Source organism: Fusarium phalaenopsidis (assembly GCF_050370095.1).
Source record: "Fusarium phalaenopsidis strain FUZ10S chromosome Unknown contig_32316, whole genome shotgun sequence".
Classification (NCBI taxonomy): Eukaryota; Fungi; Ascomycota; class Sordariomycetes; order Hypocreales; family Nectriaceae; genus Fusarium; species Fusarium phalaenopsidis.
Genome location: NW_028145399.1, coordinates 1,484,095 through 1,511,743, shown reverse-complemented (window position 1 = coordinate 1,511,743; position 27,649 = coordinate 1,484,095). Strand labels below are relative to the sequence as shown.

The following is a 27,649-nucleotide window of genomic DNA, read 5'->3' as shown; positions in this document are numbered from 1 at the left end:
GGTGTGTTGGTCGAAGAGGCGAGATAGAGAAGCGTGGGGATAGGCGAAAGACCCGATGTGGGTTTGTTCGAGGCGAAGGCGAAGACGGGCTTGAAGCGACGGAAGCTCAAGCTCGGGATGCGATCACCTTTATCTAGAGTCGCAGCACCAGGCAAATGTCAGATTCGGAGCTCCAGGTAGAGCAGAAGAGGATATGTTGCAGGTGTCCAGAGTATGGATCAGATGTCATATTCCCGGGGAAGCTCACCTGCACTTCGCATTCCAGAGACGGAGTGAGGCTTGGTGTGAGTCGACGTCTCGCAGGGTCCAAGATGTTTCTGGTAGATGTGGACGTGGACGTGGACACAACGGACAAGGTACCTATTATGGTCGACTGATGGGACTTGTATCCAGTTGACGACCTTGGCGGTTTGGAATCCTGTTGCTCAAACCAAAGTGAATAGGTGAGCAATACTGTGTATGTCTGCGCTGGTGAGGCCGAAGCGTGGTGCCGGTGGTGGGTAGGCGAGAGGAACACTGATGGTGAGGGAACCTCTTTTATCTCTTGTTGTCGTCAAGACGTGCAAGAGTCAAGAGACAGTGTCGTTCGTAGAGAACAATGTCGTGATGATAGGACTGGTAGAGGTTATAGAGCAACGAACTCTTCCTGGACCCAAGGAACGGGTTGGGGGCTGCCAAAGTAGATATAGACAAGGCACCACTGCAACCTGCATCCGGGCCCCGTCCGCAACGGATCGGCTCTCTCCAGTTGGAGTGATGGAGACGAGCTTGAGCCCACGACAAGAGGAGGCTGCTGGGGTAGACGAGCCCAGAGGAGAGACGGACAGGCCTGGTACATTGGTACACTGGTAGGGCAGGGCCTAGTGGAAGTAGGGGCCAGGGGGGGAGGGTGAGCCCACGCCCCATTCGCCAGACAGCCAAAGCCCATCTGCCCAGGCGACGAGGGTGTGTATGCGTGCATGTGTGTGTGTGTGGTTGCAGGGGCACAGCCGTGTCAATAATAGAGTTGTGTGGGTGACTTGAGTGAGAAGACAAGGCCAAAAACTAAGGTCAAAGTGGTGGCAGAGGTCCAGCGCCAGACAGCGCCAGCCTCGAAATAGGAACCAGGGTATCCGTACAGAGACATTTAGTTGCAGAAAAAAGTTACTCACGAGAATGTCATGCCGTGCCTTCAAGTCAGTTCCAGACTCGGTATTGAATGGCAGCAGTGTCTGGGGGTCCTTGACATGGGTTTCGGGAGAATCATGGAGGGGGAAGAGACAGAGGTTGAGGCGTGTCGCCTCCCGTCTGTCAATCGTCTGTCTGATGAGACTCGTGAGATCAACTCGTCCTGTCGAGACATGGCAACCCGTCTGCCAGGACAGCAAGTCCCTGCGCCGCCGGCCTACTTCTGGTGACTCGACGTCCGGCTGAGGCCATTCCAAAGGGGAACATCTCGAAAAAGGCGGATGTTACAGAGCATCGCGAGGTAAGAGAAGAGAAACCCACGGATACGGAGACGGGGTGTGTGCCCTGACGACCGAGGCGTGCGCCGCGGACACAATTGATCTGCCCATGGAGGGTGGATAGACCTACCTCTGAAGTACCGATACAAGACAAGCAGGCCTCCCGGCATGCCAGGGCCGCAGCTTGGCTCTCTGACAGGGCAACTCGCAGGGATTCACAGGGGCAAGGGCTCTGACCGGGGGCGCTCTAACAAAGTCTCAGTACAAAGAAGCAAGTACTTCTCGGAGGCGGACCAGGGGGACAGACAGCAAATCCTCGCCCAAATCGATTGTCAGTGGGACTGTCTCCATCCGCAGTCGATGGTCCCACAGCCGCCTTTCCCATCTTCAGGGGTCCCCAAGTCAATCCCGCGTCACGGGCGGCCCAATCTGTATAGCAGGTACCTGGCCGTCGAGCGCCTGGTACCTCTCGTCTCCTGCCGGCCCAGGTCTTCCGCCTTCCGTGGGTGTGCGTGTTGCGGGATGAAGTTGTCTCTCAAACTCATTCATGGCACTGTTTGTATGCTGGTAAACGGCCAGGTTAACCGCCATAGCAAGGGAAATTCGAGTATTTGGCCCAGTCGAGTTAGGATAGAAGCTTAACCCAAATCAAAAGAATGAAGAAAGGACGGGATGGAGCTCAAACCTTAAGGACATTCTCCCCTCGTCCGCCCTCCATGGTCCGCCATGATCCGCCTGATGCTTGCTGCTTGCTTGCTTGCTTGCCTTGCCTGGTGTTTGCCTTTGTTGACCCCTCCTCCTCATCACCGTCATCATCAACCATCATAGTCTTCCATTCCCCTCCCTGCCCTCCCTTCTGCTGCCCCCCATCCCAATGCAACCTCTAACTGGCCCCCCGTCAGTTGTCCATGGGCTATCTGTCTGATCTGACATGGACCAGCCCGTCGGTGAGCGCCAGGTATCGAGGCTCGAATTGATGAAATTGACTTTTCAATGTCCGCGACGCTGCATCCATTACCGCCTGCACCAGCCAACCGTTCAAGTCTGGCGTTGCGAGTGTGTCGCCGCCACGAGGTCAGTCTGTACTGTAGTCCCAGGTACTGTGGCCTGACGTTAGCCACGCACAACGTTTTCTTCCATTCTATGACTGCGCTACTTCCAACGTCACATGCGCAGCACTCCTCACTCTCCCGAAATCAACTTACACATACATAATTCTAATCGGCTTCAGGGTAAGTATCAGGCATCCCGCGTCTGCAAGCCCCCTCCCCAGAACGTGGTGAAGGAGGCTTTGCCCTCCAAGCGGTGGAGGCTCTGGTGCCCTAGCTCGAGGGGATATTTTTATCCATGGATCCCAAGTTATGTAGCCCCCTGTCCTAGGGCTCGAAGGGTGCGTTGTGGTGCTGCGGTGTGCTGTGCTGTGCCTCTCGTCCTTGCCGATATGCAAGCGCGGGTGCTGTGCAAGATGTCTCCCATCGCTGGGACCAATCCGATGCCTCGGTTGCAGGAAGCCCAAATCGGCCCCGAGCTCCAGAGGCACAGCCCGGCCTCGCCCGTCTTGCCCCTGTCCTGTCTGCTTCCTCTTGCCCCATCTCCCCCTGTCGAAACGTTTCCTGATCACCGTTGCTCGTGGCCGCCTGGTCGCTGCTCGTTTCTCGTTGGCTCTCAGTCGAATCTCCCGGGGAAAGCGTCTCGGGCATCTCATTCATCCCTCTGCTATTCCCAATTTGGTCACTCGTGTCTGGGGCCTTGCGCTCCCGGAAGATCACTGATGTCAATGACTGCCCCATATGAATCTCTTACACTTTGATGACGGTCGACATGCTTGTCAATCTCTTTGCGCTTAGCCCAACTAGTCGAGCGCCCCCAGATCTCTATCAACGTCCAACGTCTTTGCTCTGTGGTTGTTGAAGTTGGTGCGTGTTTCACCCTGAACTATCGCCCCCATAATCCCCATCTCACCATCTCACTCCAGAAGCTCTGTCGAACAAAATTGTCCGGCCACCTAGCATGACGCCGACATGCGTTCTCCACATGGCGCCGACTCAACTCGGCGCGCAACGAGAAAAATATCGGAATCCCAACGGCCGAGGCGGTGGAGTCGGGCCATTGAGGGCTCCATGATGGGAATAATCAGGGAAATGGGCTCCAAATATCTGCATTTCCAAGCCTTCCTGTGCTCTTGTCGGTGGGAAGACCACCCAGTGAGATCCTCCACAGCACGACTGGTTTGCGCACTCGCCGTCTGGTGCTACAAGAGCGGCTCACACCGTGGTGGTCCACATATCGACCTCCAGCCCAAATTACGAGAAGAGCAGTGACTGTTTAACCAAAGGCGTATCGTTTCACCAGAGTCATCCGAGGGAACTCTCCTAGTGAATTTGACACGGAGCACAAGTGTGAGTGTTAGCAGTTGAGTCGAGCTTGTTCTCACAGGCGGCCGCCCATATTACCAAGGCCGCAGAAGATAGAAGGTAGAAGCCACATTCCATGCCTCGCAGCAAACTCTGGACGCAATAGGAGTTGCCAATGCTGAGATATCGACTTGTTGGCTCTCAGACAGCAATTAGATGATGCAAATCCTCTCGCCCGGAGACCCTTGTGGCGCCGGGGCTTACACCGTTTGAGGTTGGAGATGCCCCCGCCTCTGAGCGCCATGTCCGGCACTGCTTGCTGGAGCTCGAGGTGAAACGGTAAAAGACGCCTTGAGAAGGTTGAATCCCAAGCCTCATCCCCCACCAGGTCCTCCCACTACATGTTGTGCAGAGTTCCTGCGTTTGGCGGCGGCGGTGATGGTTCGAGTCTCGGAGCTGCAACCGGTCTAGCGCGGGCTGAGCCATTGTTGACGGGCATGTGCCTCTTGTTGGATGCCGTGCGCCAACACCCCTCGCCCACTGGGCATCCACCCAATCGTAGAGGGCCTGTCAGTCAAGTGGTTGAGGTTTAAAAAAAGAAGCGGGATGGCTGTGCAACGCATGTCTGGTTGCTCGATCAATCCTCGATAATACCTATGCAGCGCACCCAAGAGAGGACTCCAACCATGAAAGCATTAGGCAAGTTCATGTGGGAAGAATGATGGGCGTCAGTAACATCCCGCCGAGAGTGTTCTTATTGCCAGCCATTCATGGATGCATTCCTCTCTCCCAGCGAGTCAGGGGGTACCGGATGTATGGATGTAACGAAATCCATGGCCTCGCAGCATTTGCGGTCGTCTTGTCGTCGCATCTCATTGTATCGCGTTTCCGCTTAAGCATTTCCATTAGCGCTTGTCATATCGAGCGCCTGTGAAAGCTCCAACGTCATAGGCGGTAGGTAGTGCGCGGGCCAGTGCTCGGTACATGGAGCACAAGAAGGCGTAGTAAGGGATAGGCAGTTCACCTACCCAACTGGGCAACCTTGCTCGACGATTCAAATGCTGCCGTCGGGCAAGGCAGCCGTCTCTCCGATGCAGACTCGGCTGCCTACCCAGGTAGGTCACATCGGGATTGCTGCCTGGGTACGGAGTATGGTTCCATTGAGATCCCAGGATTGAGCAGTGCACAGTCTCTCGGTCAGAGGTTGGGAGTAACACCTTGCTGATCAGAGAGTCATTGAATCGAATGGGCAATGGCGTATGGCTTCTGCCGCGGTGTTGGTGTATCCAATAAGGTGATCCGGACCAGGTGGTCAGTCTTTGGTTCCCACGGCAAGGAGGTCGCGACTCGAATTGACTGTCCCCTATTACATGCAGGCACTTCGACGCCGTGAAGGTTGATAAACGGGGAGATGATGATGATTTCGGGGACTGATGTGGGCGCCTTGTCACCCTCGGGGACCATTCGGGCACTGGCATCCAATCGTTTCAGATTAGCTCCTGAGCCTGATACGTTGTGCACAACCAGACTTTGTCCATCCTTGACGTGGCTTACCCATATCGGCACGCCAAGGCTGCCAACGGCTATGCCTCCCCCGGCTTGCAGTGACACTTCCTGGGTGCCATGTCCTAGTTCACGATGATCCGACACCCTGGTACAGAGAAATCATGATATAGGCAAAGAAGTAATATCAGGGCCATAACTTGGGTAACAAGAAGCGAAAAAAAGCAACGATGCAAGAAAATACTCCGCCAACAAAAATGACATGATGAACGACGAGTTTTCTGGCTCGGAGAAATCTCCCATGGTGAACGGGAAACGGAAGGGGCAGACATTGAAGGGCACTTGCAGGGGTTAACAAGTGGGTCACGAGAAACGAACCTCGAAATCCAACACAGCGGCCTGGCCGCTCATTTGCTGCTACAATGATCCTTCCTTACATGCACCACCCGGCCACACAGTTCTGTTCTCGCATTCCACAATTAATCCCATACAGTACATCGCCTGGCTGGCATAATTTGTCCTCGGGCTCTCACATCTCACATTTTTCTCCTGCTCTTGTTGCTCCTCATCTCCGGGTTCGATGTCTTCCCCCCGATCACTTGGGGTCGAATCGAATCCTGCTGGCCGGTTCTGTGGCTGACTGAAAGACCCGTCGTCAGCATGCGTCAAGTGCATCGGTCAAGGCCGAATTAACTTATTCCAGCGATTTGGCAACCCAAGCATGCAGATGAGGGGCTCCCGAATGAGACCCTGCGCCGGTGCCCTCTCACCAGCCGACGACGCACACCACGAACACGACGTTGAGCCAATAGCCACGCATACCCATTGGCCGTTTATCGGCTATGCGCAGCGCAGTGCACCAACCTTGCACACGGGTGCACCGCCATCACGATGTGGCACCGAGGTACGAAATACTCAGCCCTATCAATCTCGATACCTGGCTTGCTACCCGCACTCCGTATTATGGTGGATGAGCAAATACGACCGAGGCTACTTCCTGTTTGACGGATATCATCGATACGGGACATGAATGGCCATCAAAGCATCGACAAGTCAAGCAGTAAGACGGAGAGACACCAACAGTCCGGTCGCCTGCCCCTGTCCCGTCCGAGCCGACTCTAGTGTCCGATGCCCATTGATCGTAACATCGGGAAGAAACAGCCACAGGTTCAACAAGACCCCGGGTCTGGTCTATCGTCTTGTTCCCGGCGGCCGCTCGTTTTACCTCAACATTTAACGCGTGGGAGCCTCGCGTGTCTGAGTCGTGCCGTTGATGGCGGCTCAGAACTTGGGTGACCACTCGTCTCGTTTGCTTAGGCGCGATTCCGCTCGTGGCTTTCCGCGGCGTTCATTTGCCCAGAGCGCTTTTGGCGAATGCGAGCGGCACGGGCCAGTAATGGACCGAGCTTGTTTCCCAAACAGTCAATGCCCAAACTCACGCCCTCCGCCGACTAGTCCTATTCTGTAAAGGCGCGCTCTTCCCCCTGACCCCTGCTTGGAGGCTTGGGCGGCGGAGAGGACGACCCTGGGCATCACCAACAGAAGACATCGAGGATCCGCCTTGGCGTCATCAAAATGTTTTCTAGTCACATTTCACATTATCGCGATGCTTTTTTCAGCGAGATTGTCCACGTTTCGTGACAAGGTCGTCATGGCCACATGGTGGCTCGTCTATGCTAGCCCATCAGATGAGAGTCTGTTGAGTTGGGGAATCAATGCCTCGTCCCAAGACACGGCACGACATTCGAGAGAGAGGTTCCAGACCACGCGGGACCAGCACATGTATCGCTCGACGACACAACGGCGCCATCAGGATGCCGGCAGTTACTGGATCATGGATTTCCTGCCCGATATGGAAAGTAAAGACCGAAAAGATCAACGAGGCCGATGTTTGTCTTGTAAGGGCGGAGGCACCGCTGCATTTGCTTATCTCTTGCATAAGGTTATGTGTCGTGGGCTCCCACGAGTTCTCCATCATTGAGCGATGCAATGCACATGCCTCAATGGCTAACAAAAGACATCCGCTGCAGAGACACAGCCTTCACCGTCTCTTCGCGATGGTGTTGCTCTGGCTTTGTTGGTGCACACTGAGTGGGTGTGGGCTGGCGGGAACGGCAACGCTAGGCGTGGCTGATGACGCTAATAATAAAGGGTCGCATTTGGTGACCAGGCTCCTCACTTTGCTGGGAGCGAGCCGGTGTGTAGGGCTGAGCACAGACAGGGCGGGCAGGTATGGACGGTACATGTGGCTACCCTCTACCGTACCGCGATCTGAACAAGCCCGGCAGTACCGCTTGGTACGTACCTGCCTGCCTGCCTCCACACCCACCCACGTCCATCTGATCCACCTGTCTCCCTGCAGTCGAACTCCCAGGCTGTGCCTCCCAGCGATTCATTCATTGCTGCGACCCCATGTAACCTCCGCCATTTTCCCCAAGGACTTCCCGCCCTCAGACCAGCGGCCAGCCCAAGCGTCCTCATTCAACCCTAGATGCCAAGCCCACACGGCGTCGTCCCCCGTCCGATTCATCCAGCAAGTATGCTCCTCGAAGTGGTAATGTGCAGCGCATCTGCCAACCGTCTGTCTGCCTGTCTCGCGTCTGTGAGGACAGCATGCCACGGGGGCCTCTGTCGCATCACCGCCGTCACCGTAGCCGCCCGCCATTCATCGACGTCGCTTGACATCTGCCGCTATCATGAAAATCCACATAGGGCCAAGACCATGTCAGGCTGAGCAGCAACCATCACCTTGCGACCTGCGGCCTAAGCGATGATACCACAGGGTACGGAGGACCTGAGACAGTGAGTTGACTGTCGAGATTGTTTACATCATTGGCGGTGCGATGATGTCGCTTGTCTGACATGCCTGTATCTCGTCAGAGTCTTCAGTCAAGACGCATTCCTCAGCTCCTAGTCGTCGCGGAGTTTCTACCAAACTCGGCGCTTGGAGGACCCTCACTCCAAGGCAGGGTATGCATCCTTCAATGTCCCCATGAAAGGCAAAGCGACGCCAGCAAAGCAAGGGAAAAAGCAAAACATGTCGATGAGGACAGTGGGAATACGGAGCTACGCAAAAGCAACATCTCCGGCATCCTAGTCACCGGCGCGCCAGACTAACACTGTTGGACAGCTTTCAGAGCCTCGGCACCCGCGCTCCTATCCCTCCACATGCCCACCCACAGGAAACGCATTCCAGAGTCGGCCGCCCGAGCAAGCTCCCTGAGCGCCGTTACCCTGTCCTTTAGCGCCCTCTCATTGGACGCGGCCATCCTAGCAAATCGATAAAGTTGCCAAGCCCTTTCGGCCTCGCCGATGCGACTAACCAGCCATCAATCTGACTGCCCGCACCGTCCGGCGCCGCCATTTCCGTGGCCCGCCCTCCGCCTCGTCCTCTTTCAGAACTGACTTCATCACGGGTTCTTCCATATTGGGATTGAAGGGAGCCGAGGGACATACATCATCACCACATCACAATGGGAGGAGGCTGTTCATCAGTCCACCCTGGCGCGAATCTGTCCCTCTTGAGCAAGACGAGGGTCGATTTCATTCAGACAGGTAGAATGACGGCCCAGCATGTCAGACAGACAACGAAATGGCCCCCACCCCTAGCCGAGACAAAGTGACACCAACAATACGACACGATTCGGAAAAATCAATTATGCCAGCCCTTGAGATCTTGCGCCGTTTCTTTTAGCACTTGAGAAATCAGGCCACTGCTGTCCCGCAATTCAGACCCCTCAAGGACACCACCCGTCTCATCACGGACGACGGGTGATTTGCAGATCCCCAATGACAGCGGCTAGGGGCAGAACTTGGGCGTCTGCCCTACGCGCTTTGGGAGATGCAAGGACCCGTTTAATCTCAGATATGGACTCGAGACTGCAACAACCCATCTCCGAAACTCAAAGGAATCACTGGGCGTCCTATCAAACTCGGGAACCGCTCCACTAGGAAATGCTCCGCATTTCTAGGCTGCATTGAGTATCGCCCGTGTTTATCACCACTTGTCTGAGACGCAATGTCTCCGGGCTCCTGCTTCGGCAAGAATCACCATTCGTTTCCCTCGTGTTGCGCTGCCAAAGACAAAATCCTGTGTTGAATCTTGGCACCGGTTGACCGCCTGCAAGCCGACTTCCCGGGCGTGATCACGCGGGCCCAAACAACACACCATTTTTTGGATCACAAGCCTAATGGGTTCGCAGTCGCCTCCTGAAGCGGCAGAAACAAGCTCAATAAAGGTTACTACTACATGTCAGTTAACCTTATATCACCACGCTTTCCCAGCCATCCACGAGACACGACACATTTTACGGACCCAGCATGGATTTTCCTCTGAAGCATGTGAAAAGACCACCTCCCCATGTCTATCAGAGGATGTCACGCGAAGCAGCGGCACGATACAAGTTACGGTACTCATACCTCAAGACAATATCCTCCTTCATCAGATAACATGCTTCCTCTCCCATGCACACCGAGGCTCCACTCGTCTGAATTTCCATAGACTTGCTTGACTGTGCCTCCTGGGGTATTACATTCACAAGCGAGGAGGGGTTGTAAGCACGGTCAAGCTCTGTCGATCATGGGCTTCGACCTTGCTGTAAACGTTTTTATGAGAGTGAGCGAGTGCCCAGAGACCGACCGTGGTGTTCCGCCTTACCCCCACTGCCCCAGCCTGATTTCGCTCGTCATATCATGAATGAGAGTCTGGACAGCGGGACAACTGATCTCCCGCAATACTCCGCTCAAAAGCCAACTCGGAGAATTAGACACGCCTCGTTCTCCAAACTTCTCCCAGCGGTGCTAACTCGCCCGTAGCCCACCGCTTCTTTCTTGACAAAGAGTATGAGGCATGGACTGGAGATGGAAGACCCACTGCCATCATTTTCCCGGTGTTCGGCGAGAAGAGATTCAACCTTTCGGCGCAGGAAGGCGTCGACCCCATCCATCATGACAACACCGCAAACTCCACCAGGCCTAGGCCCCCCTTTGTGATGCATGGCCCGTGTGCAAGTTTGGTGTCTGTCGAAACACCCGAAGATCGAGGTTGAAGCGCGATTCTATTCAAGCTTCGAATTTGGTCTCTAGCGTTGGTCTAGGCGTTCGTCACTCAGGGGACAGCCTTGCAACATCGAAAAACCCGTTGCCGACCAACATCAACTGGACTAGCCTTACGCGAGCGCCACCAGCCTAACCGTCAGGCTAACGGGAAATCACAATCGCGTCGGAATATGATCGAGGCCTAGAACGTTGAAGAGATGGGAAAGGAACAATCGCTATTCGTAATCATCTTCTGTCGGGCCGTCAGTACTGCTCTCCAGGAACTTGGGTCTCGGTCCAGATTCAACCACGACATCGTCACCTGGTCATAGTGTCACATCGTCTCCGCACATCAAGGCTCTCGAACGATGTCCCCTTCAGGCCAGTGTTGCTTTGTTACCACGATATCTCAATGCCATCTTGGCCAAGCGACGCTTTATGGTGTGAAGGGGCAGGGGGCGGGTCGAACGCCATAAAAGCCACACCCAAATTGTCGGATGATTGAGGCAAGGCCCTGAGAAGCAAAGTGATGGAGCGAGATCCCCCGCGAGACAACCGCGGTTTAACGGTTCCAAATGCAGCAACGGTGTGACTGGGCTCTAATCGTGTCTTTGATGGCATGCATGTCTCAGGGAAAAGGCACACGATACACGCCTGGCGAGAATTGTCAATTGTTGGCTTCTTGCCACAGTGAACCCGTTCGGAAGGTGCTCAATGAAGCACTTCGATTCTCCGCCAAAAGCTGTTTCCGCTGGTTATCGGCGACATAATTGCGGCCGCATTTAACACCGAGTGATCTACAATCTGCGGCTCGGGTTCATCCTACGGGTACAAAGACCGAATGCTACCATACTCCATCGCGCCCGGGTGATATCTGAACTCAATGCGAGCTCAAGCCTTCAGAAAGCTCGGTATCCTGAGGGCAGACTCGGCGCAAGACCATGGGCGCTGTCCTAGGTAGGCCCCGAGTGTCCACAGCGCTTGGAGAGGTGTGCGGAACTAGGCGGTAGAGGTTCGTTTCACGTCGATTCGTCGGCAGCAACCTCGTCCTGAGTGACCCGACACAGTGGGTGATGCGCGCCTTGCCGCTTCCGGTCCCCCCTGTCAAAGACAGAGCATCGGGGGCTTGACGTGCCCGCCCCTCTTGTTGGCCCTTGGCCACGTGTAGAATCAATCGACAAGGAGATGGATGATGGGCCCCTTGGCAGCGAGAGACGCCTTGGAGGCCCTGTCGGCTTCAAACCCAGACGCTCTGGAGGCGAAAGCCGCAACAAGGCCTGCTGGTGCTGGGGGACGAGGATCCAACTACCAGGCCTTCGGGGGAGTGTAGGTCCCCTTCTAAACCCCGGCCCTGGCGATTGTCATGGCCGGCCTTTTCTGGCCATTCGCTGGTCTCAGCGAACAAAGAGAATGTGTGTGACAGCCTCGGACAGCCATGCATCCGAGATTATTGCTGCAAGTCGATGTCGGTCCAAGCCTGGTGTTTGGCTGCAGTTCAACCAGTTTATCCTAGCCTTCCTGCAGCCCAAGAGAATAATGCGACCCTTCCCCGACCAGAATGTTACGCTTTATCCTCAAATAGTCGCCATGGTTGCCTCTATTGGAGGTTCCCAGTTGCCGCTTTCGCCTACGAGCAACACTATCGGGCTTCGACCAGAGTCTCAAAGAGGGTGTGGCTGGTCGGCGAGCCGTGGGGTCCAGAGCGATCCCTGCATCATGTGCTTGGTGGGTTGTTTGTCTGTTCGTCTTGAAGCGATTGAGAGGGTTGTGGTGTGGTTGGACGTCCCACTGAGTCCTTTCCTTTGACTGCGCTGCGACATGGCTCCAAGGGCCCGAGGTTCCCCACATCTAGGCTTTCTCGTCTTTGGAGTCTGAGTCTGCCCGCCCAGAGTCGGCATGACGCAAGGGGAGCCTGGGTTGCTGGACCTGGGGAGGCTCCTTTTCGGTATCAGGAGCTCTCTGGTGTGCTGGGGTCGGCCGATCGGTGTGGTTCCGCTGTCTGCCTGCCAGAGGAACAACCCACGGACTTAGAAACAATCATACATGGACGATGACGGGGATCAAGTGATTTTGACCCGACGAGATCGACAGGACGAAGGATTCTTTCCGCGTCCCAGCTTCTCTCACGAAAGCAATTGTCGGGGGATACGGAGTACAGATGGATACTGTACTTTCTGGTCCAGATTGTACCAAGTGCCTGGGGTACCCATCGCGACGACAGCCGACCTAGGCGCACACATCCGTCACCAGATGGTCAAGTCGGGTGTTGTGGGGGTTCCTCTCAGCCTGATGAGATACATCCGGCAGATACAGGACAGCAGACCGTTGAGGAGAGTCTGACGTGGCGACCCGCGTCAATTCCCCAGGCGTCTTCAAGGTCGAGACTCGTCAAGTAGTGTCTCAACCCCCCGACGGTTGAAAGTTTGCCTTTACTTTGGCCACGGGAAGCTCCTGTCGATGAGATGTCGAGGGTCCCCTGCAGCGAACCAGCATTGAGCAGCATCAGACCAGGACCATGGTGCGCCCGAATTTGGCCATGGCTGGCCTCGATTGCCTCGAATCTGCGGGTAGCAAGCGGCATTAGACATTGGCTCGCGCCCCGGCTGCCACCCCCGGCGTCGCCCCTCTCCAACTCTCCGGCCCCCCGAACCCCGGTTCGCAAGCTCATCCTTTCCTCATTGCAGTTAACTCGTTTGGTCGATACCCTGGGCTAGGCGCGTGACCTCGGAACTCCAACGCCTAGATCTACGCGCAGGCTCGCCTAACTGCGGAACTCATTCCGTCCTCCAACACCTTTGGCGAGCAGAGCCCCAACTGCCCGGGGAGCAGGGCAACTCAACTGCCATCGCTCCTCCACAGAGGGGCAGAGACACGGACGTTTTGCGGTCGTTTTGCACATGAAACGGAGCGCTATCCATCGTACGGGCCCGTATGAAGAATGGAACCCTATGCTTACTGAAGATTCTTTCCGAGTGAGTACGCACTACGTACGCAATGAGTTTCCTGGAATGGGCATTCGTAAGGCTGTTGCTTGCGATAATGAGATGGGTCATGATCGATTATGATCGACGGGAAGTTGCATGCATGACATATAACACTTCCGTTATTATCATGACACGCATCTGGGGTTGTACGCTGAACGTGACTGGCCCGGCAATGTGGTCCGTCATGTCGATTTATGACACCCATGATGGGTGGTTCAGGGTATGTCGTGTACATGCGAACAAGCCGTGGTCATATCCAATGGTGCTTCATGTGTATGCTTCTATACTGTTGCGACTTCACTTCTCCAGCCCCATCCCCCGATGGCATCTTCACTAAGCCTTTTCATACCAGATGCTTCACAGATCTTTATCACCACATCTCTGACTGCCCTTACTTCCTCTACACTGGCTCCTCCATTGAGTGCTCCCCGCAAGTGACCCTTGAGTTGAGGGTTGACCTAGGGTAGACCAGTCAGTATAGTCTCCAAGGTGAGACAGGAGCAGTCTGATGGGAAGTTTCTCACTCACGTCTTGTGGTATAAGACTAGCGATGAGCACAAATGAAGTTTCTGCTGGCGTGAGGACATCCGTGTTGCTAAGGACGTAGCCGTACGTCAGTTTCGCCATCAGGCCCAGGTCCTCTGCTCCTGAGCGGTCCATCTGCCCCATCACACGCCTGGAAATCTTGCCATATATCTGATTGAAGAAGGCCTGGCCGCGCTCCAGCACCTCCAATGGCGGTGTTTGATATACATCCTTAAACCTCGGGGAGGGTTTGTCCCCAGGAGTTGCGTCGAGGAGGTCCTCTGGCGTCACGGTCTTGAGTGTCAGCAGAGCATTGATGGCCTATGTGCGAAGTCAGTTTCCGGCTTGGCATTATGTCCTCCCGTCTTGCGTACTCTTGGCATGCCTCCAACTGCAGATGCTTTTAGGAGGGCCTCGCGAATGCGCCTTGATATGCTTAGCTGCTCGTCCCGCCCTGGTATAGCCTCGGCTATGTCAGGACTTGCTTCAACAGCATGCTTGTAGACATTGGGCAGTTCATCTGGCCGATTGAGCGCAGACAATGTCGTAGCAGCAATGAAATACCACGTATTTTGGGGTAGATTGGGTTGTTTCCGGATTGCCGCAAGTAATGCTGGTGTGAGTATCGGCACTGCCATGACGGATATTGTATGAAGCTCTGCCAACAGAACTCACTTAGACGAAGCACGGCAGGTTGGAATCAGCAATTGAATAACGGGGTCGGATAATCCGGGCTTAACTCACATGGAAAGCCAAGTGTATGATCTAGCTTACTTCATATCAGACAATGGATTGTCAGAATATGTAGGTTGAAGTTGAAGTGTTCTCTTCAACCTGTCAGAAACTCTTTCTTCGTCCCCGGCTTTAGGGTAGGCTTCTCATGATCAACCAAGTTCCCGCCAAATCTGATGACTAAGCGGGTAAACACCGGCAGCTAGCGCTGCGAACTGAGAAGGTGCGATAAGCATCACGTGCCTCGGCCGCCACCCCTGCGTCATCGCTCGTGTGGCTCTGGCTCTGCTTAACGTGGCATCAAGAAGCACATTAGAGGCGCCTTTGTTACTCTTGTCGAAACACTCACCAAGCGACGCGCGGTTTTCGACAATGGGGATGCGGGAATGATCTGTTACCATTTCCAATTTTAGAGCTATCCCACTATCGCTGGAGATTCCATGCCCAACAAGATGCGGCTGGGCTGGTATGCTGGGGTAAGTAATGGATGGATCTCTCGGTGGAAGCTTGGGGAAGCTATCTGGAGCTATGGTAGATCACGTAGAACCCACGCTGACAGTTGTACATCCAGGCTTCGACGGCCCTCGCGGGCACTATCGTGCTTTCGGCCTTTTACCAGCGCGCCAATTTCTACTCGGCCATGGTCTATCTGGCCCAGAGCAACTCTTGTCTGCTGGTATGTGTCCCCCCGCGGTCCCGGAAACCGGAGCTCCCCTCATCGTGAGCGTAATCACATGCTGACCTCACAACCACCAGGTATTGGTCAACTTTTCGCTGCTGCTGTACAGCAGCATCGTCTACGGACTCATCCGGCTCTTCTTTGGCCCCCTCCGCGCCGTCGAGGTCGAGCAACTTACCGAACGAGCCTGGTTTGCGATAACAGAGACATGCCTGGCCATGACCATCTTCCGAGACGAGATTGGGGCCTGGTTCCTCGTCATGTTTACCGCCCTGGTTACGGGCAAGATCTGGGGATGGATCGGCGACGCGCGAGTCGAGCTGCTCGAGCAGGCACCACCACCGAATCCCCGTCTCTTCCACTTGCGACTCAGCGCGTCCCTGTTGCTGAGCTTCGCCTACGACATGTTCATCCTCCGCTATACGGTCAACACGGTTATTCAGCAGGCGAAGCCCAACATGATGTTTATGTTTCTGTTTGAATTTGCCATTCTGGCGACCTGCTCATGGCGGACGTCGGCTCGCTACGCACTCTCCCTGGTGGAGCATCGCATTGAAGAGACACAGAAGCACAGGCGTCTGGCTGCGCGGAGGGCCGAGGTTCAAAGGGAGCGGGATACTATCGTGCAGCAACGGCAGGCGGCGGCGGTAGCAGGCGAGGAGGTGTCTGATGAACCTCTGCCCAACCCAGACGACATCGAAGAGATGGATATTGAGGTGCCAGGATGGTCAGCCAAGGGAGAATTCGTGCTCTGGCTGGACCTCATCAGCGGTAAGAATCGTCGATTTATAATCCAAGTGCAATACTGACGAGACTAGACATGATGAAGCTGGGCATTTACGTGGCTTTCTTCTTCATGCTCCTTGCTTTCTATGGCCTCCCTATCCACATCATGAGGGACTTGTTCATGACCTCAAGGGACTTTATCAAGAGACTGGGAGCTCTGCTGCGATACCGAAAGGCCGTACAGGAGATGAATCGATATCCCGACGCTACCGAGGAGGACCTGGCAAGAGAGAACACGTGCATTATTTGCCGTGAGGACATGCAGCTCTGGGATCCCCAAAATAACCCAGACACGATTGACCGAGTCCGGCCCAAGAAGCTTCCCTGTGGGCATATTCTGCACCTTGGCTGCCTCAAGAGCTGGCTTGAACGCCAACAAGCCTGTCCCATCTGCCGTCGCCCCGTTAGCCTCAACGATAATGCCCGAGCAGCCGAGAACAGAGCTGCCGGACTTCGGATTGAGCTTGGAGCTAGGGGTCCTGCAAACCAGCAAGCCCCAGCAGATGCTGGAAACGCCGCAGCTCAGGGGCAGCAGAACGGGGATGGAGCTGGACCTGAACAGCGCCAAGGCCCGAGAATATTCAACTTTGGTCCCATACGGATAGGATTCGGAGCCAACGGCCAGCAAGTGCGAGAGCTTGCTCAGCAGTTCGGTATGCCTCAAGCTGCCTTTAATCAGGGCCTGGCTCCTCCTACACCAGCGGCTGCTACTCCCAACCCTGCTGTCCAGACTGGCCCGGCTACTCCTCAGCCGCTCACTGGAGACAACATTCAGAATATTGGGACTCTGCTGTATCAAGCGGATATGATGATTCAACGCGAATTGCAGTCACTTCAGGTTGCCCAGCAAGAATTGCAAACCGTCCATCTGCTTCAGGCTGAGCTTCAACGCCTCCGTCAAAGGCACCAGCAACAGTCTCAAGAGCAATCGCAGGGTGGCCAGTCCCAGTCGGCGCCCTCCTCTGCTCTTCCCACGACGCAACCTCCCCTGATTCCCCATCACCATCACCACTATCAGATGCCACCTCAAGTGGCCGTGACCCAACCACCCGGTTTCCCCTCATTCCCCACTATCCCTCCACGAAACTCGAGCCCTCTCATGGCCCGGCACGGCGCACCTGCCAATGCCGTGCCTATTCCTGCTGGAAGCACCGACCTCCCAGAGGGTGTTGTCATCCCGCCTGGTTGGTCTCTGTTGCCCCTGCATAGGCTAGATGGGGGCCAGAGCTCGACTCAGCCCTCGCCTCAGGCTGGGCCTCAGGCGACAGTGGCCGATGGTAACAATGTGCCTCAACCTACGCCTACTGCCAGACAGCCGTCCCCCAGTGGAAGTGGAAGTAATGACGCCCAGGCCTCGACTGAACCCAGCTCGTCGGTGTCTGCCCCTGAGACCACCATCTCTCGTTCTTCCCAACCCTCTCAGTTCACTTCTCAGTTTATGCGCGCCGTGGACCCTCCTACTGTAGTTGCACCCAGCCCTCGCATGCCTAACTGGGGAGGATCGGCTCAGCTGTTTGGTGGCAGCGGCGCTCGCCTGGACCAGACCGATTCAGTACCTCGAAACGAGCCACATGTAACTGCAGGCCAAGCTGCCCCTATTGACTCATCCTCTCAGCTAGCCCACTCGGAGGCAGAGTCTCACCAGCAGATGCAGCAAGACGATTCGTCGGCGCAGTCAAGTGACTCGGACGACTTGCCAGAGACGAAACCCGCCAAGGGAAAGGCCCGAGCTGTGACTGTTGAGGATGTAGATGACGAGGAGGGCATGGCCAGAAGTGAAGAGGGCACCAGCAGCGAGCGGAGGGAGGATTAGACGATGATTGAGCTGAAAAAGTTAGATGCGTTTCCCCCCTACCTCTCTCTCTACATCGGCATACCCACTGCATACATACATACATACTCAGTTGGCTCATTAATGAGCTCAAAACTCACATCTTTTACTCCAAGTAGCGACATGAACCTGGCGTTTTGGGGGAGTTTTTTCGTTCCTTTTTCATATTGATTTTCTTTGCTTGATTGTATGGGGATTGTTGTGTACACACATGACTAACAGTAGTCAAGATGATGGATGGGCTGTAGAAACGTGGATATTGGTTATATCAGAGACAAGACATAGCAGAATGAGAAGCGTGATCAGGTCACCCACTCTTTTTTTACCTGATGGTAGTATTATCGAACAAGTATCACATGTTCTGACTTGACATCATTCATGTTGGACTGGCTGATAATATACTGCAATACTCAAGAATACAAGTTTGTGACTGCCGAATCGAATATTGTACATCTTCCAACGCTGGACACGCGAAAGTAATCCGTACTATACATCAAGTCTCGACATGACCCAGAAACTCCTATGACGATGATGATGATGCCATTGGTCGTCGCAGTGACGGGATGCTGATTGATGAGTAAAAAGGAGATGATGCAGATATGGAAAGTCAGGGGGCAAGACAAACAATGCATCGAAACATACCAAAGCGAATAACAGAAACACACAGCAGAGAGATGCAGGATACAATGAAGGAAGAAGACAGGCGAGTCGAATGAATCCAAAAGGCAGCGGCTCAAAGGGAAATATGCTTCCTGCTCTTGATGACTCCTAAAGAGACGTTTCCATAGTGTCGACATTCCGAGACAAAATATACCCTCCCCTCCTTGCTGTTCCTCCACCGTTGACCATGAGTGTCGAAGCAAAGCAGAAGAAAGAAAAAGAACGGTGGCCAAGGTAAGCCACGAGGGCAATTGACAAAGAAAACCCGTATCCGCGGTACGGTTACCCAAGAATTCCGCCATACCTGTACCTGTACCTATACCTGCTCCCATGTTTGTCCGTTGAAACGGTGCGCATTAATCATTCCATCTCATCTCCGGAGGCGTCCATGTCTTCCAGTCCAAGAGTGTTAGTCGACCCCAAAATCACCTTCTCCTATGTCTCGAGCACATCCAATTCCTCGTCCTTGGGTGGCAATGGGGTCTCGCGCTCCAAGAACTCCTCTCCCCTCTCCCATGCTGCCCCGGGTCCTGAATAGCTCGGCTCGGGAATCGATGACGGTTTCGAAGTCGTAGTCGTGGCTTCAAGGCCGCTGCTACTACTACTCATCTCCCGCAGGATGCTCGCCGACCTCTCGCCTTTCACCGGCTGGGGGCTGAGCACTCCTGGGGCCGACTGCGCAACATAAGTAGGTGACTTTATATCCTCTGAGCCAAAGGGCAATGGGCGTGATGGGATCTCGCGACTCACACCTCCCGCACCGCTCTCTCGCTCCTCGCCCTCGTCCCCACCACCGAGCTTCTTCAGCAACACATCGTGCTGCTTGGCCAACTTCTGAAGCTGTGCCAATGGATCCTGGTGATGCAGCACCAAGTCAGTCAACTCACACAGGCAGTCTGCAGGCCCCCATCGTCTCCCATGCACACATACCCAGTCAGACTGCGACGGCACCCCCTCAGCTTCCGGAAGCTGCCTTGCCCCTCCATGGCCCCCATGTTCCGTGTCATCTCCCGACCAGAATGACTGCCGGTGGATCGGCGCTGGTGTCACCGGCAAACTCGGACGCTCCGCTGCGCTGGGGAAATCAGTGAGCTTCATACCACGAAGCCTCACACCACCCCGGTCATCTCTCCACGGGGCAGTTGATGGGCTCTTGATACGTCCGAGGGAGCCCGAACTCTTGCCACGTCGGTGGCCGCGCAGACCCTCAACATAACGCTCAATCTCTGGGACCTCATCCCAGGCATTGACACGCGTGAATGACGTCCAGGGATCTGATGGAATGATCTGAACGGTTGGCGTGACTGGCGTGGATGGCTCACTCTTTGCTTCGGTCGTAGACGAAGCTACTCCAGCGGATTCAGTAAGGACCTCAGTCGTTGCAGATGGTCCTATGGAAGATTCTGCCGAAGATTCCACCAAAGGTTCTCCGGAGTATTCTCCAGATGGCTGTCCTGACTGCTGTCCTGGCTGTTGTCTTGCCTGTTGTACCGAATGCTGCCCTGAAGGTTCTCCCGAAGGTTGCCATGAAGGTTGGCCTGGAGGTTGGTGTGAAGGTCCTCCCGTATGCGCCACCGGAGGCTGTGGCGTGGGCTCGACGACAGGCTCTGGTACAGGCTCCGGTGCAGGAGGCTCTGCAAAGCTTCGGGTCGGGGGTGGTCGGTTGCGCTCCCAGGGGAAGATCTCAGAAGGTGCCTTGGTGGGCGGTGCCGGAGGCTCTTTGGGAACCTCGTACCACATATTCTTTGGTGGACTCGGGTATCGTTCGGGTGGGACGAACGGGGTTGTGTCCTGGGACATCTCATAATGCGTTGATGGGAAGTTCATCGCTTCAGGCTTCGAGTCGGAGGGAGGTGGTTGCCTAATAAGGTCAGTAATTCACTCGGGGGTTGGAGGGCTGCAAACGCTATGCCTACCTTTGAGCATCCCAGCTGTGCATCGTAATAGGGGGAGGCTCATTCTTTGGCTCTGTATGTTGGTGCACATGCGGGGCCCCTTCATGGTGGTGATGCTCGGTGCCGTGGTGCTCCGAGTGGTGTTCATGCTGAGCTTGTTCGCCCTGGGGACCGGGAGCTGGAGCTCCACTGTGAGAGCCTTGGTCATGATGTTGTTCATGATGATGTCCGGAATCTTGTGGGTGGTGCTGATGTCCATGATCATGCCCATCATGATGCGGTTGATGCTCAGGATGGTGCCCACCAGGAGCAGAGCCCTGCTGGTCATGAGAATGGTGCTCACCAGCAGGTGGCTGCCCATGTGTCGGCTCAGGGTGCCATTCACCCTTGGTAAAGTACTGCACATACTCGGGAGCAGGAGGCCCCTTTTCTGGAGTAGACTCCTAGACAATTATGTCAGATCAAACTTTGCGACTCGCAAAATGTCAAGAACCTACTTGGTGTCTATAGTGTCTGTCATAGACGGCCCACCACCGCCCTACCATGTCGTTGAAGGGATCGGCCCCGCGAGGGGCGTCTCGGCCAGTAAACCATGGCTTTTTGGCGCCGATAAAATGCACCATATTTATGCTGGACTGGAAGTGCCGATACGCTGGGACGTATTGGTAGTGGGCAGACGGAGTGACGTTGTAGGTGAAGCTGATGCGGTTGTACTGGTTGCCGAAATGCATGTTAATGAGACCTTGGTCGGCACCATCAAAGGAGATACCCCTCTCAGCCATTGCAATCATGGCATAGAAATCACCCATGTTGGGCGTCAAAACCATGACACCCGTGTTGAAGAGATCTGGCCATCCAATGTCGGGGGCGGCAGAAAAAGGGTGGGTGATATCGAAGAGCTCATCGGGAGCTCTGTATGCGACAATGTCGGCGTCGATGTAGACAATCTTTGAGAACTGCGTGAACTTCCAAAGATTGATCTTGGTAAAGGCTGAATGCAGATCGCCACGATTCATAAGGTACAAGTTGGCTGGGTTGTCATTGCGAATGCGCGGGACGGGAAAGATGTAGTCGTAAACCGCCTAAGGGGGGGGGGTGGTTAGCATCGGCAAATCTGGAAAACCTAGGGCATTGGGAACTTACCTTTAGCTGGGTAATGGAGTCAGCAGACACAGAGTCGAGCGTGACCAACACGGCCAGCTTGCGATGGGTTCCAGCATCGCGGAGGGAGTGTGCGAGAACCAGGGCGCCTGAAGGAGGGTCAGCGAGATGTCGAGAGGGCACGGAAGCTAATTGAAAGTAATTGACGGACCAGGGAGGTAGGAGTCGCTCAGAAGAAGCTATCTCAGAGTCAGTTTGCCGATATCCAAGTCGGACGAGAGCTCGGAGGGCGCGGATAGGGGACGAACCGTAGCATAGACCTGCTCCCCGCCTGCACCTGAAGCGGCCATTGCGACTGAGTTGACCTTGGCTGTAAGACAGACCTCGGGAGCAATCCGCCCAGGTCAGCTACAGGTTGAATATGCCGGTCAGCAACGCATGGATGGGAGCTCGAGAGGAGGAGATGCTGAGAGGGAGTCGGAGGTAGGGAGGTTTGACGGGGTGTCGCGGTTAACGGACGGAGCGCGTCGAGAAGCCGAGGAGTCGTCGTCGTCAGTCAAGGCAGAGGACGTCGGGAGCTTTGACTTGGTAAAAAAGCTAGCGAATTAACTAGTGCGTTTGAGAATATTGTAAAAATCCCCTCGTATCGACGGGTGGACTCTCGGAAAAGAGAGAAATAAGATTGGAAGCGAGACGTGACGTGATAACAGAGAGGATGGTAGGTAAAGAGAGAACGAGAGAGGCAGAGAGATGCACCTGGCAATGGTGATGTGATGATCCGATGATGGCCCTGGAGGGGGAACCTGGCTAGGAACCTTGCGCCTGCTACCCGAGCGAGCTCCTGTGGGGCAGAGGCGCAGGGATTGCCGTTTTCTAGTGGAGCAGGCGGCCCCCACCAGCAGGCATGAACGCCAAAACGCTCCCTGCAATTTGGACAAGCTTCAGCGAACTTTTCCTCTCCCTCAGGGACCAGAAACTCTGCTGCAAGCCACGGCTGGCTAGCAAGGGGCGTTCTAGAAGCGCCGACGAGGGGAAAGTCTGAGGGTAGCAGTGCGTCTGTGATAAAAAATGAGCATAACGGATAGACATGTTTTTGGGGTTGCAGCGGATGATATGTTGGTACGTATGTACCCCCCTGGCAGGCTCGAGTCCCGGCCGAGATGGGCTTTGACCAGTGGCAGCGGCTCTAGCAAATCGCCACTAATTTCAACGGCTGCACGATGATGGAATTCCTTTCATCTGATGTGCATGCTAATTATCATCCTGGGTTAGACGACTTATCCATTTTCAATTCGTAAAATCGCAATTGCTCGAGGCATTTCCGAGTCCTCCATGACCACCGGTCTGAGGCCGTCTCCTGCATTCATCCCAAACTGGTCATGTTCCCCTTGTAAGCCGCTGTAAGTATGCGACGCGCCCTAGCATCAAGCAACAAGGCTTGCCCGGTCTGGATACGCAATCTCAACCATTCCTAGTCGTCTTTCCCTTGATCGATGTTGCAGATTGGATGTTAACACCGCATATACGACCACTGCGCGCTGCAGAGCCCCCTCTTCTCTTCATCCCTTATAAAGACATCCAATCTCCTCTCATATGCCAGTCGAAATGCTGTGACGTCTCTTGCTTGCAGATGTTAACCCTGAGGTCTTTTGCGCCACGCGTGAGATTCTCCTCTCCGAGACATCCATGTTTAATCGGGCCAAGTACATCCGAGAGGAGGTGTCTTTGCCCATGCCAGTCCATCTCACTTCCTTCAGCCAGGGAAGCCTCGTCTTGCTACCCCGGACCCCAATATGCCGAGATCTGCAATGCGCCCACATACCCGCATCAAAGATGTCTCGACGATGCCTGTTTCATCTACCTATTAGGTCGATCTTTGCGCATCACACGATCTTACTTGCATGGTCCACGTGAGCTTAAGTTGCATCAGTGGTGGTATCTCTTTCCTGTTTCCTAAAAAATCGGTCCATGATTTACACACTTTACCTGCTACAGTACCGAGCTGGCTTTGACTGGTTCGAGAGCTGCGTCTATTGCTCTCGGCATGTCATCTCCCCATCTTACACTTGGGTTCTAGAGCTGAATCTGCCAATGTGTTCAACTGCATTGTCTCAGCTCTCCTGTCTCTCTTGGGTCATGTCTCAAGCCACCATGACCCCTTCAACCACACATTTCAACACCCGATACGAGCTTGTTAAACTCCTCAATCACTCAAGACGCCCTCATCCCCTGAAAATACATTCCGCAGCTAGAACTACAGATCCTTCTTGAACTTGTGTTCTGGTTTGTGTGTCGTTTCGTAGTCAATGTGGACATACGCTCGCTCAATGTCGGGAAGATCCTCAAGCTTGAACTGCAGCGCCTCGGCCACATCGTGGCTCTCCTGCAGCGTCTGAGTTGGGTCCATGACAATGTCGACCTCGGCGATCAGACGCGGGCCCGAGTGGTATACCCGCACCGTGTCGATGCCCTGGATGGCGTCCGAGTGAGTGACACACACGTACGTGATGAGCTGCTGCATCTCGACAGAGCCCGTAACGCCGACGACGAGGAGGAACTCGCCAAAGGCGGTGCCCAGCCAGATACCAGAGATGAGCACCGACAGGAGGATGGCGCCCATCGGGTCAATCCACCAGAGGAGCTTGGCACCGCCGACGGATGTCAAGATACCGAAGCCATTGATGAGAAGGTCGTTGCGGTGATCCTGCCAGAGAATGTTGATCTGGCTGTACTTGTCCTTAAGCGCCCAGCAGTATAGGAAGAGGGCAAACTTGGTAGCGAAGGCGCAGCAGACGGCGACAACAGAGGGTAGGTAGAACTTCTTATCATCCTTCTCTTGAACCAGCTCCTGACAGGCAAACGCAATGATAATGAGAGAGACAGCAATCATGAGGAAGCAAAAAACAATGTTGCCCACGGTCTCGAGACGGGCCTTGCCCGCGGGGAAGCGGCGGGGATCCACGCGACGAATTGCTCGGGCAGAGAGGATGAGAGTGAGGTTGCTCAGAGGGTCGAAGATGGAGTCGGCCATGGTGGTGAAGAGCGAGAGGGAGCCTGACGAGATGGCGGCGTAGAGCTGGACGGCCGACAGGACAACGTTGGCAGCAAAGGAGCCCCAGACGGCGATGCGGAACTTGAGCTGATCATCGCCATGCTCCTGGCGGGCCTCGTCGCGGTGCTCCTCGACAGACTTGAGCATCCGCTCAATGGCCGCGTTCTGGTTCTTGTAGAAGCCCTGGAGCTTGCGCGCCTTGACTTTGGAGCCCACCTGGTCGGGTATGCACTTGCGGCCAGCGGCGCCGTCGCGCTTCCGCGACGTGTTGGCCTTGATCTCGTCCAGGTCCGATTCTGTCTTGTACGCCCGCGAGAGGCCATATGGGTCAGGGTCGAGACAGCTGGGGTGTCGGCGACCAGTGGCGGTGACCTGGCTTTCGACATCTGTCAAGTGAGAGGGATTCCGGGCAATGGTCTCGTTGTCGTCCGCCGTCACGGGCTCAAAGGCGGTGCTGGATGCATGACGGTTGGAGCTCCGTGAGCTGCTGCGAGCTACATTGAGGGACTGGAGGTGGATGGCGTGTGGGTGGTGGATGACGGTGCTGGGGTTGTCGGGAGACATGATGGGCGACTGCAGTTTTCAACCGACTTGGGAGCTGTGAGGAGGGGGATTTGAGAAGCTGCGAGGGCTCGTGAGGAGTCACGCGAGCGATTACTGAGCGAATGGGAAATATCCCAAGTGCCGAGGATGGCGGTCAGTGAGGTGACGAGCTTGAGGGGAAGCTGTCCGAGAAGAGAAGACCGACACAATGCGGCTTCTTGATGTGGCAGGAGACCGGAAGACCGGGTAAGACAACGAGACTCCTGAAAGTGCAAACACACAAGAAGAGAGATGGAAACACAAGAACCAAGATATTGTGGGAGGATGAACAGGTCCTAAAGAGCGGAGTAGTATTTCTCTCCTCCTCAAAGAGGCATCTCCTAGCGTTGCGATGAGCCAAAACGGTCGTCACCAATAACCAAGATCAGTCACATGGATTTCTTGGCCCTCCCTACCATCCTTACCCCAAAAGGAGAGGCGAGACTGATAGCAAAGCGATTGATAAATACCACAACAAACATACCCGGTCCGGTCTGGCCTACCAGCCATGTCTTCTGGTCCGCCCACGTGGGTTGGGCATAATTGCGAGTAGAGGAAGCGAAGACAAAGGGACTGGGTGTTTACGTCAATAGCGTCAAGGCCCTCAAAGATCCCACGCCGGGAGATGATCGCCCAAAGTGTAAAAGGTCGCTTTCGACGGGCGTCTTAACAGAGAACCGCGCAGGTGCACTTGCAGGAGCGATAGTGCTAAGGACGCGGGGTACCTGAGCGAGGGTCGGGCAGGGGTTAGTGAGTCCCCGCCCTGAGCGATTGGGGCGGAGGGTCGTCTCCGAGCGGCGTGGGAGAGGTGGGAGAAATGGCTGATATTACGGTGGTAGAACAAGGGCAAAGACGACGTTGAATTAGGGAGCGGATGAGGTTCAATTATAGTCTACAACGGCGCCGAGAATGCCTCGAAAAACGGCCGGGGCTGGGTTCCGCGTCCCGTAGCTTCGGGCGTCTCGAAAACGCCCTGGGTTTCGGGCGTCCTCGGAACAAGATACGGGCACCTGGGCCAGCCCCTGACGCAACAGGAAACGCTCATTCACCAGCGGAAACTCCATATCACAAATCGATAGCGTGAGAACGACCCAGCTGCTGCGTTTCAATCTATTGGTCTGTTGGCTGCTGCGTTGTCAAGAAACAGCAATAAATCTGGGGTAGTTGCTGGCCAAGCAATCGATAGTCAGATAGGTCAGCTAGCCACAGGGTGATGGGCTGATGTCCATATAAAATCTCACCTCGTCGCTCTCTAAAACATGAAACTTCTCTGAAAATACACGAAACAGGTGTGACTGCATCAAGTGATGCTTCACTACATCGCTCACATCGTACAGGTGCCCGAAACCCCAGAGCCCAGTGGCTCTTCCGTATCACACGTTCCCCACCCTTGGCTTCCATCAAGGTAGCACGAGAACCGTCGCCAGCGCAGCTACACTATAGCTTCGCCTCGATCTTGCTGTTATCCGGGCTCCTCTCTAGGACCCAGTTGACGACATCCTTTGCAAACTCATCCTGACACAGGTCCAGGTGCAGCGCATGATACCCGCCCTTGTACGTCTTGATGACCTTGTCTGCGATGTCCTGGTTCTCCACGTACTTGATGGCCGCATCGTAGCTGCACGCCATGTCAACATCGCCATGACCAAGCCATAGCGCCTTCACCTCGCTCCCGAGCTTGACGGATCCCGACTGCAGAGCTGCGGTGCGGTCGAGCAGCGCCGCTAAGCACTCCAACGTGCCTGTATCGTGGCACAGCGGATCGTCCCGGAACCCTTTGCCTATCTCAGGCCTTCGCGTCAGGTTCTCTGGTGTGACGACATGCTTCAACTGGAAATGCGGGAGAAGTCTGCCCATCAGTCGTCCAGCAGCGATCTTGATCGAACTGGGGACCTCCTCAGGTGCGAACCCGACGAACGGCGCCTCCAGTATCCAGCCGCGCACCTGGCTCACCAACTCGGCGTACTGCGGATCAGCCGCGAGCGTGATAGCCTCGCCGCCGCCCATGGAGTGGCCGAGGACAAAGACCGGCACTTCCGAGGGCAGCTTGCTCTGCAAGAAAGCGGCAATGTCGGCATTGACCTGGGACGTCGGGCCGGTGTTGCCCTTGTCAGAGGGCTTCCTGACACTGCGACCCCATCCGCGCTGGTCGAAGCCAAAGACTTGGATGCCGTTGGATGCCAGGACGCGGCAGACGTCGTTGTACCAGCCGATGTGGTCACTGAAGCCATGCAACAAGACGGCCTTGGCCCGGATGGGTCCCTCGGGCTATTCAAGCATCAGCATCTCTCTTGTCTCGACCTCACATTCAGATGGTTCTACTCACCGTCCAGGTCTTTGTGTACAGGCTGGCACCCCCCACCTCAAACGTACCCTCGGTTTCGGTTGACATGGAGCTTGCTTGTCGGGGTTGTTGTAACAAAGCTGACGAAGAAGTGAAATGCAGCAAAAAATACCAGTATCTGATGTATCAGACGATGCCC

At 55.1% G+C, this 27,649-nt stretch overlaps 5 protein-coding genes across 5 annotated transcripts; 1 reads left to right on the top strand and 4 right to left on the bottom strand.

Moving 5' to 3' along the window:
• Positions 1-13,604: 13,604 nt before the first annotated feature.
• LRP88_12040 (AhpD-like protein) lies at positions 13,605-14,486 on the bottom strand (the record flags this gene model as incomplete). The annotated part of the gene is made up of 3 exons (XM_083248448.1): positions 13,605-13,781; positions 13,852-14,169; positions 14,223-14,486. 3 exons carry the CDS (start codon positions 14,484-14,486, stop codon positions 13,605-13,607), a joined length of 759 nt encoding a protein of 252 aa, XP_083095878.1.
• Positions 14,487-15,032: 546 nt separating this feature from the next.
• LRP88_12039 (E3 ubiquitin-protein ligase HRD1) lies at positions 15,033-17,858 on the top strand (the record flags this gene model as incomplete). Its single annotated transcript, XM_083248447.1, has 4 exons — positions 15,033-15,056; positions 15,152-15,256; positions 15,337-16,027; positions 16,078-17,858. The coding sequence occupies 4 exons, from the start codon at positions 15,033-15,035 to the stop codon at positions 17,856-17,858; spliced, it is 2,601 nt and encodes an 866-aa protein (XP_083095877.1).
• Positions 17,859-18,971: 1,113 nt separating this feature from the next.
• On the bottom strand, positions 18,972-21,882 carry LRP88_12038 (glycosyltransferase family 8 protein; the record flags this gene model as incomplete). The annotated part of the gene is made up of 8 exons (XM_083248446.1): positions 18,972-19,391; positions 19,467-20,397; positions 20,521-20,784; positions 20,840-20,874; positions 20,929-21,513; positions 21,575-21,681; positions 21,744-21,771; positions 21,841-21,882. The coding sequence occupies 8 exons, from the start codon at positions 21,880-21,882 to the stop codon at positions 18,972-18,974; spliced, it is 2,412 nt and encodes an 803-aa protein (XP_083095876.1).
• A 1,904-nt stretch (positions 21,883-23,786) lies between these two features.
• On the bottom strand, positions 23,787-25,148 carry LRP88_12037 (cation efflux family-domain-containing protein; the record flags this gene model as incomplete). The annotated part of the gene is made up of 1 exon (XM_083248445.1): positions 23,787-25,148. The coding sequence occupies one exon, from the start codon at positions 25,146-25,148 to the stop codon at positions 23,787-23,789; it is 1,362 nt and encodes a 453-aa protein (XP_083095875.1).
• Positions 25,149-26,603: 1,455 nt separating this feature from the next.
• Positions 26,604-27,558, bottom strand: LRP88_12036 (Alpha/Beta hydrolase protein; the record flags this gene model as incomplete). The annotated part of the gene is made up of 2 exons (XM_083248444.1): positions 26,604-27,434; positions 27,493-27,558. 2 exons carry the CDS (start codon positions 27,556-27,558, stop codon positions 26,604-26,606), a joined length of 897 nt encoding a protein of 298 aa, XP_083095874.1.
• Positions 27,559-27,649: the final 91 nt, after the last annotated feature.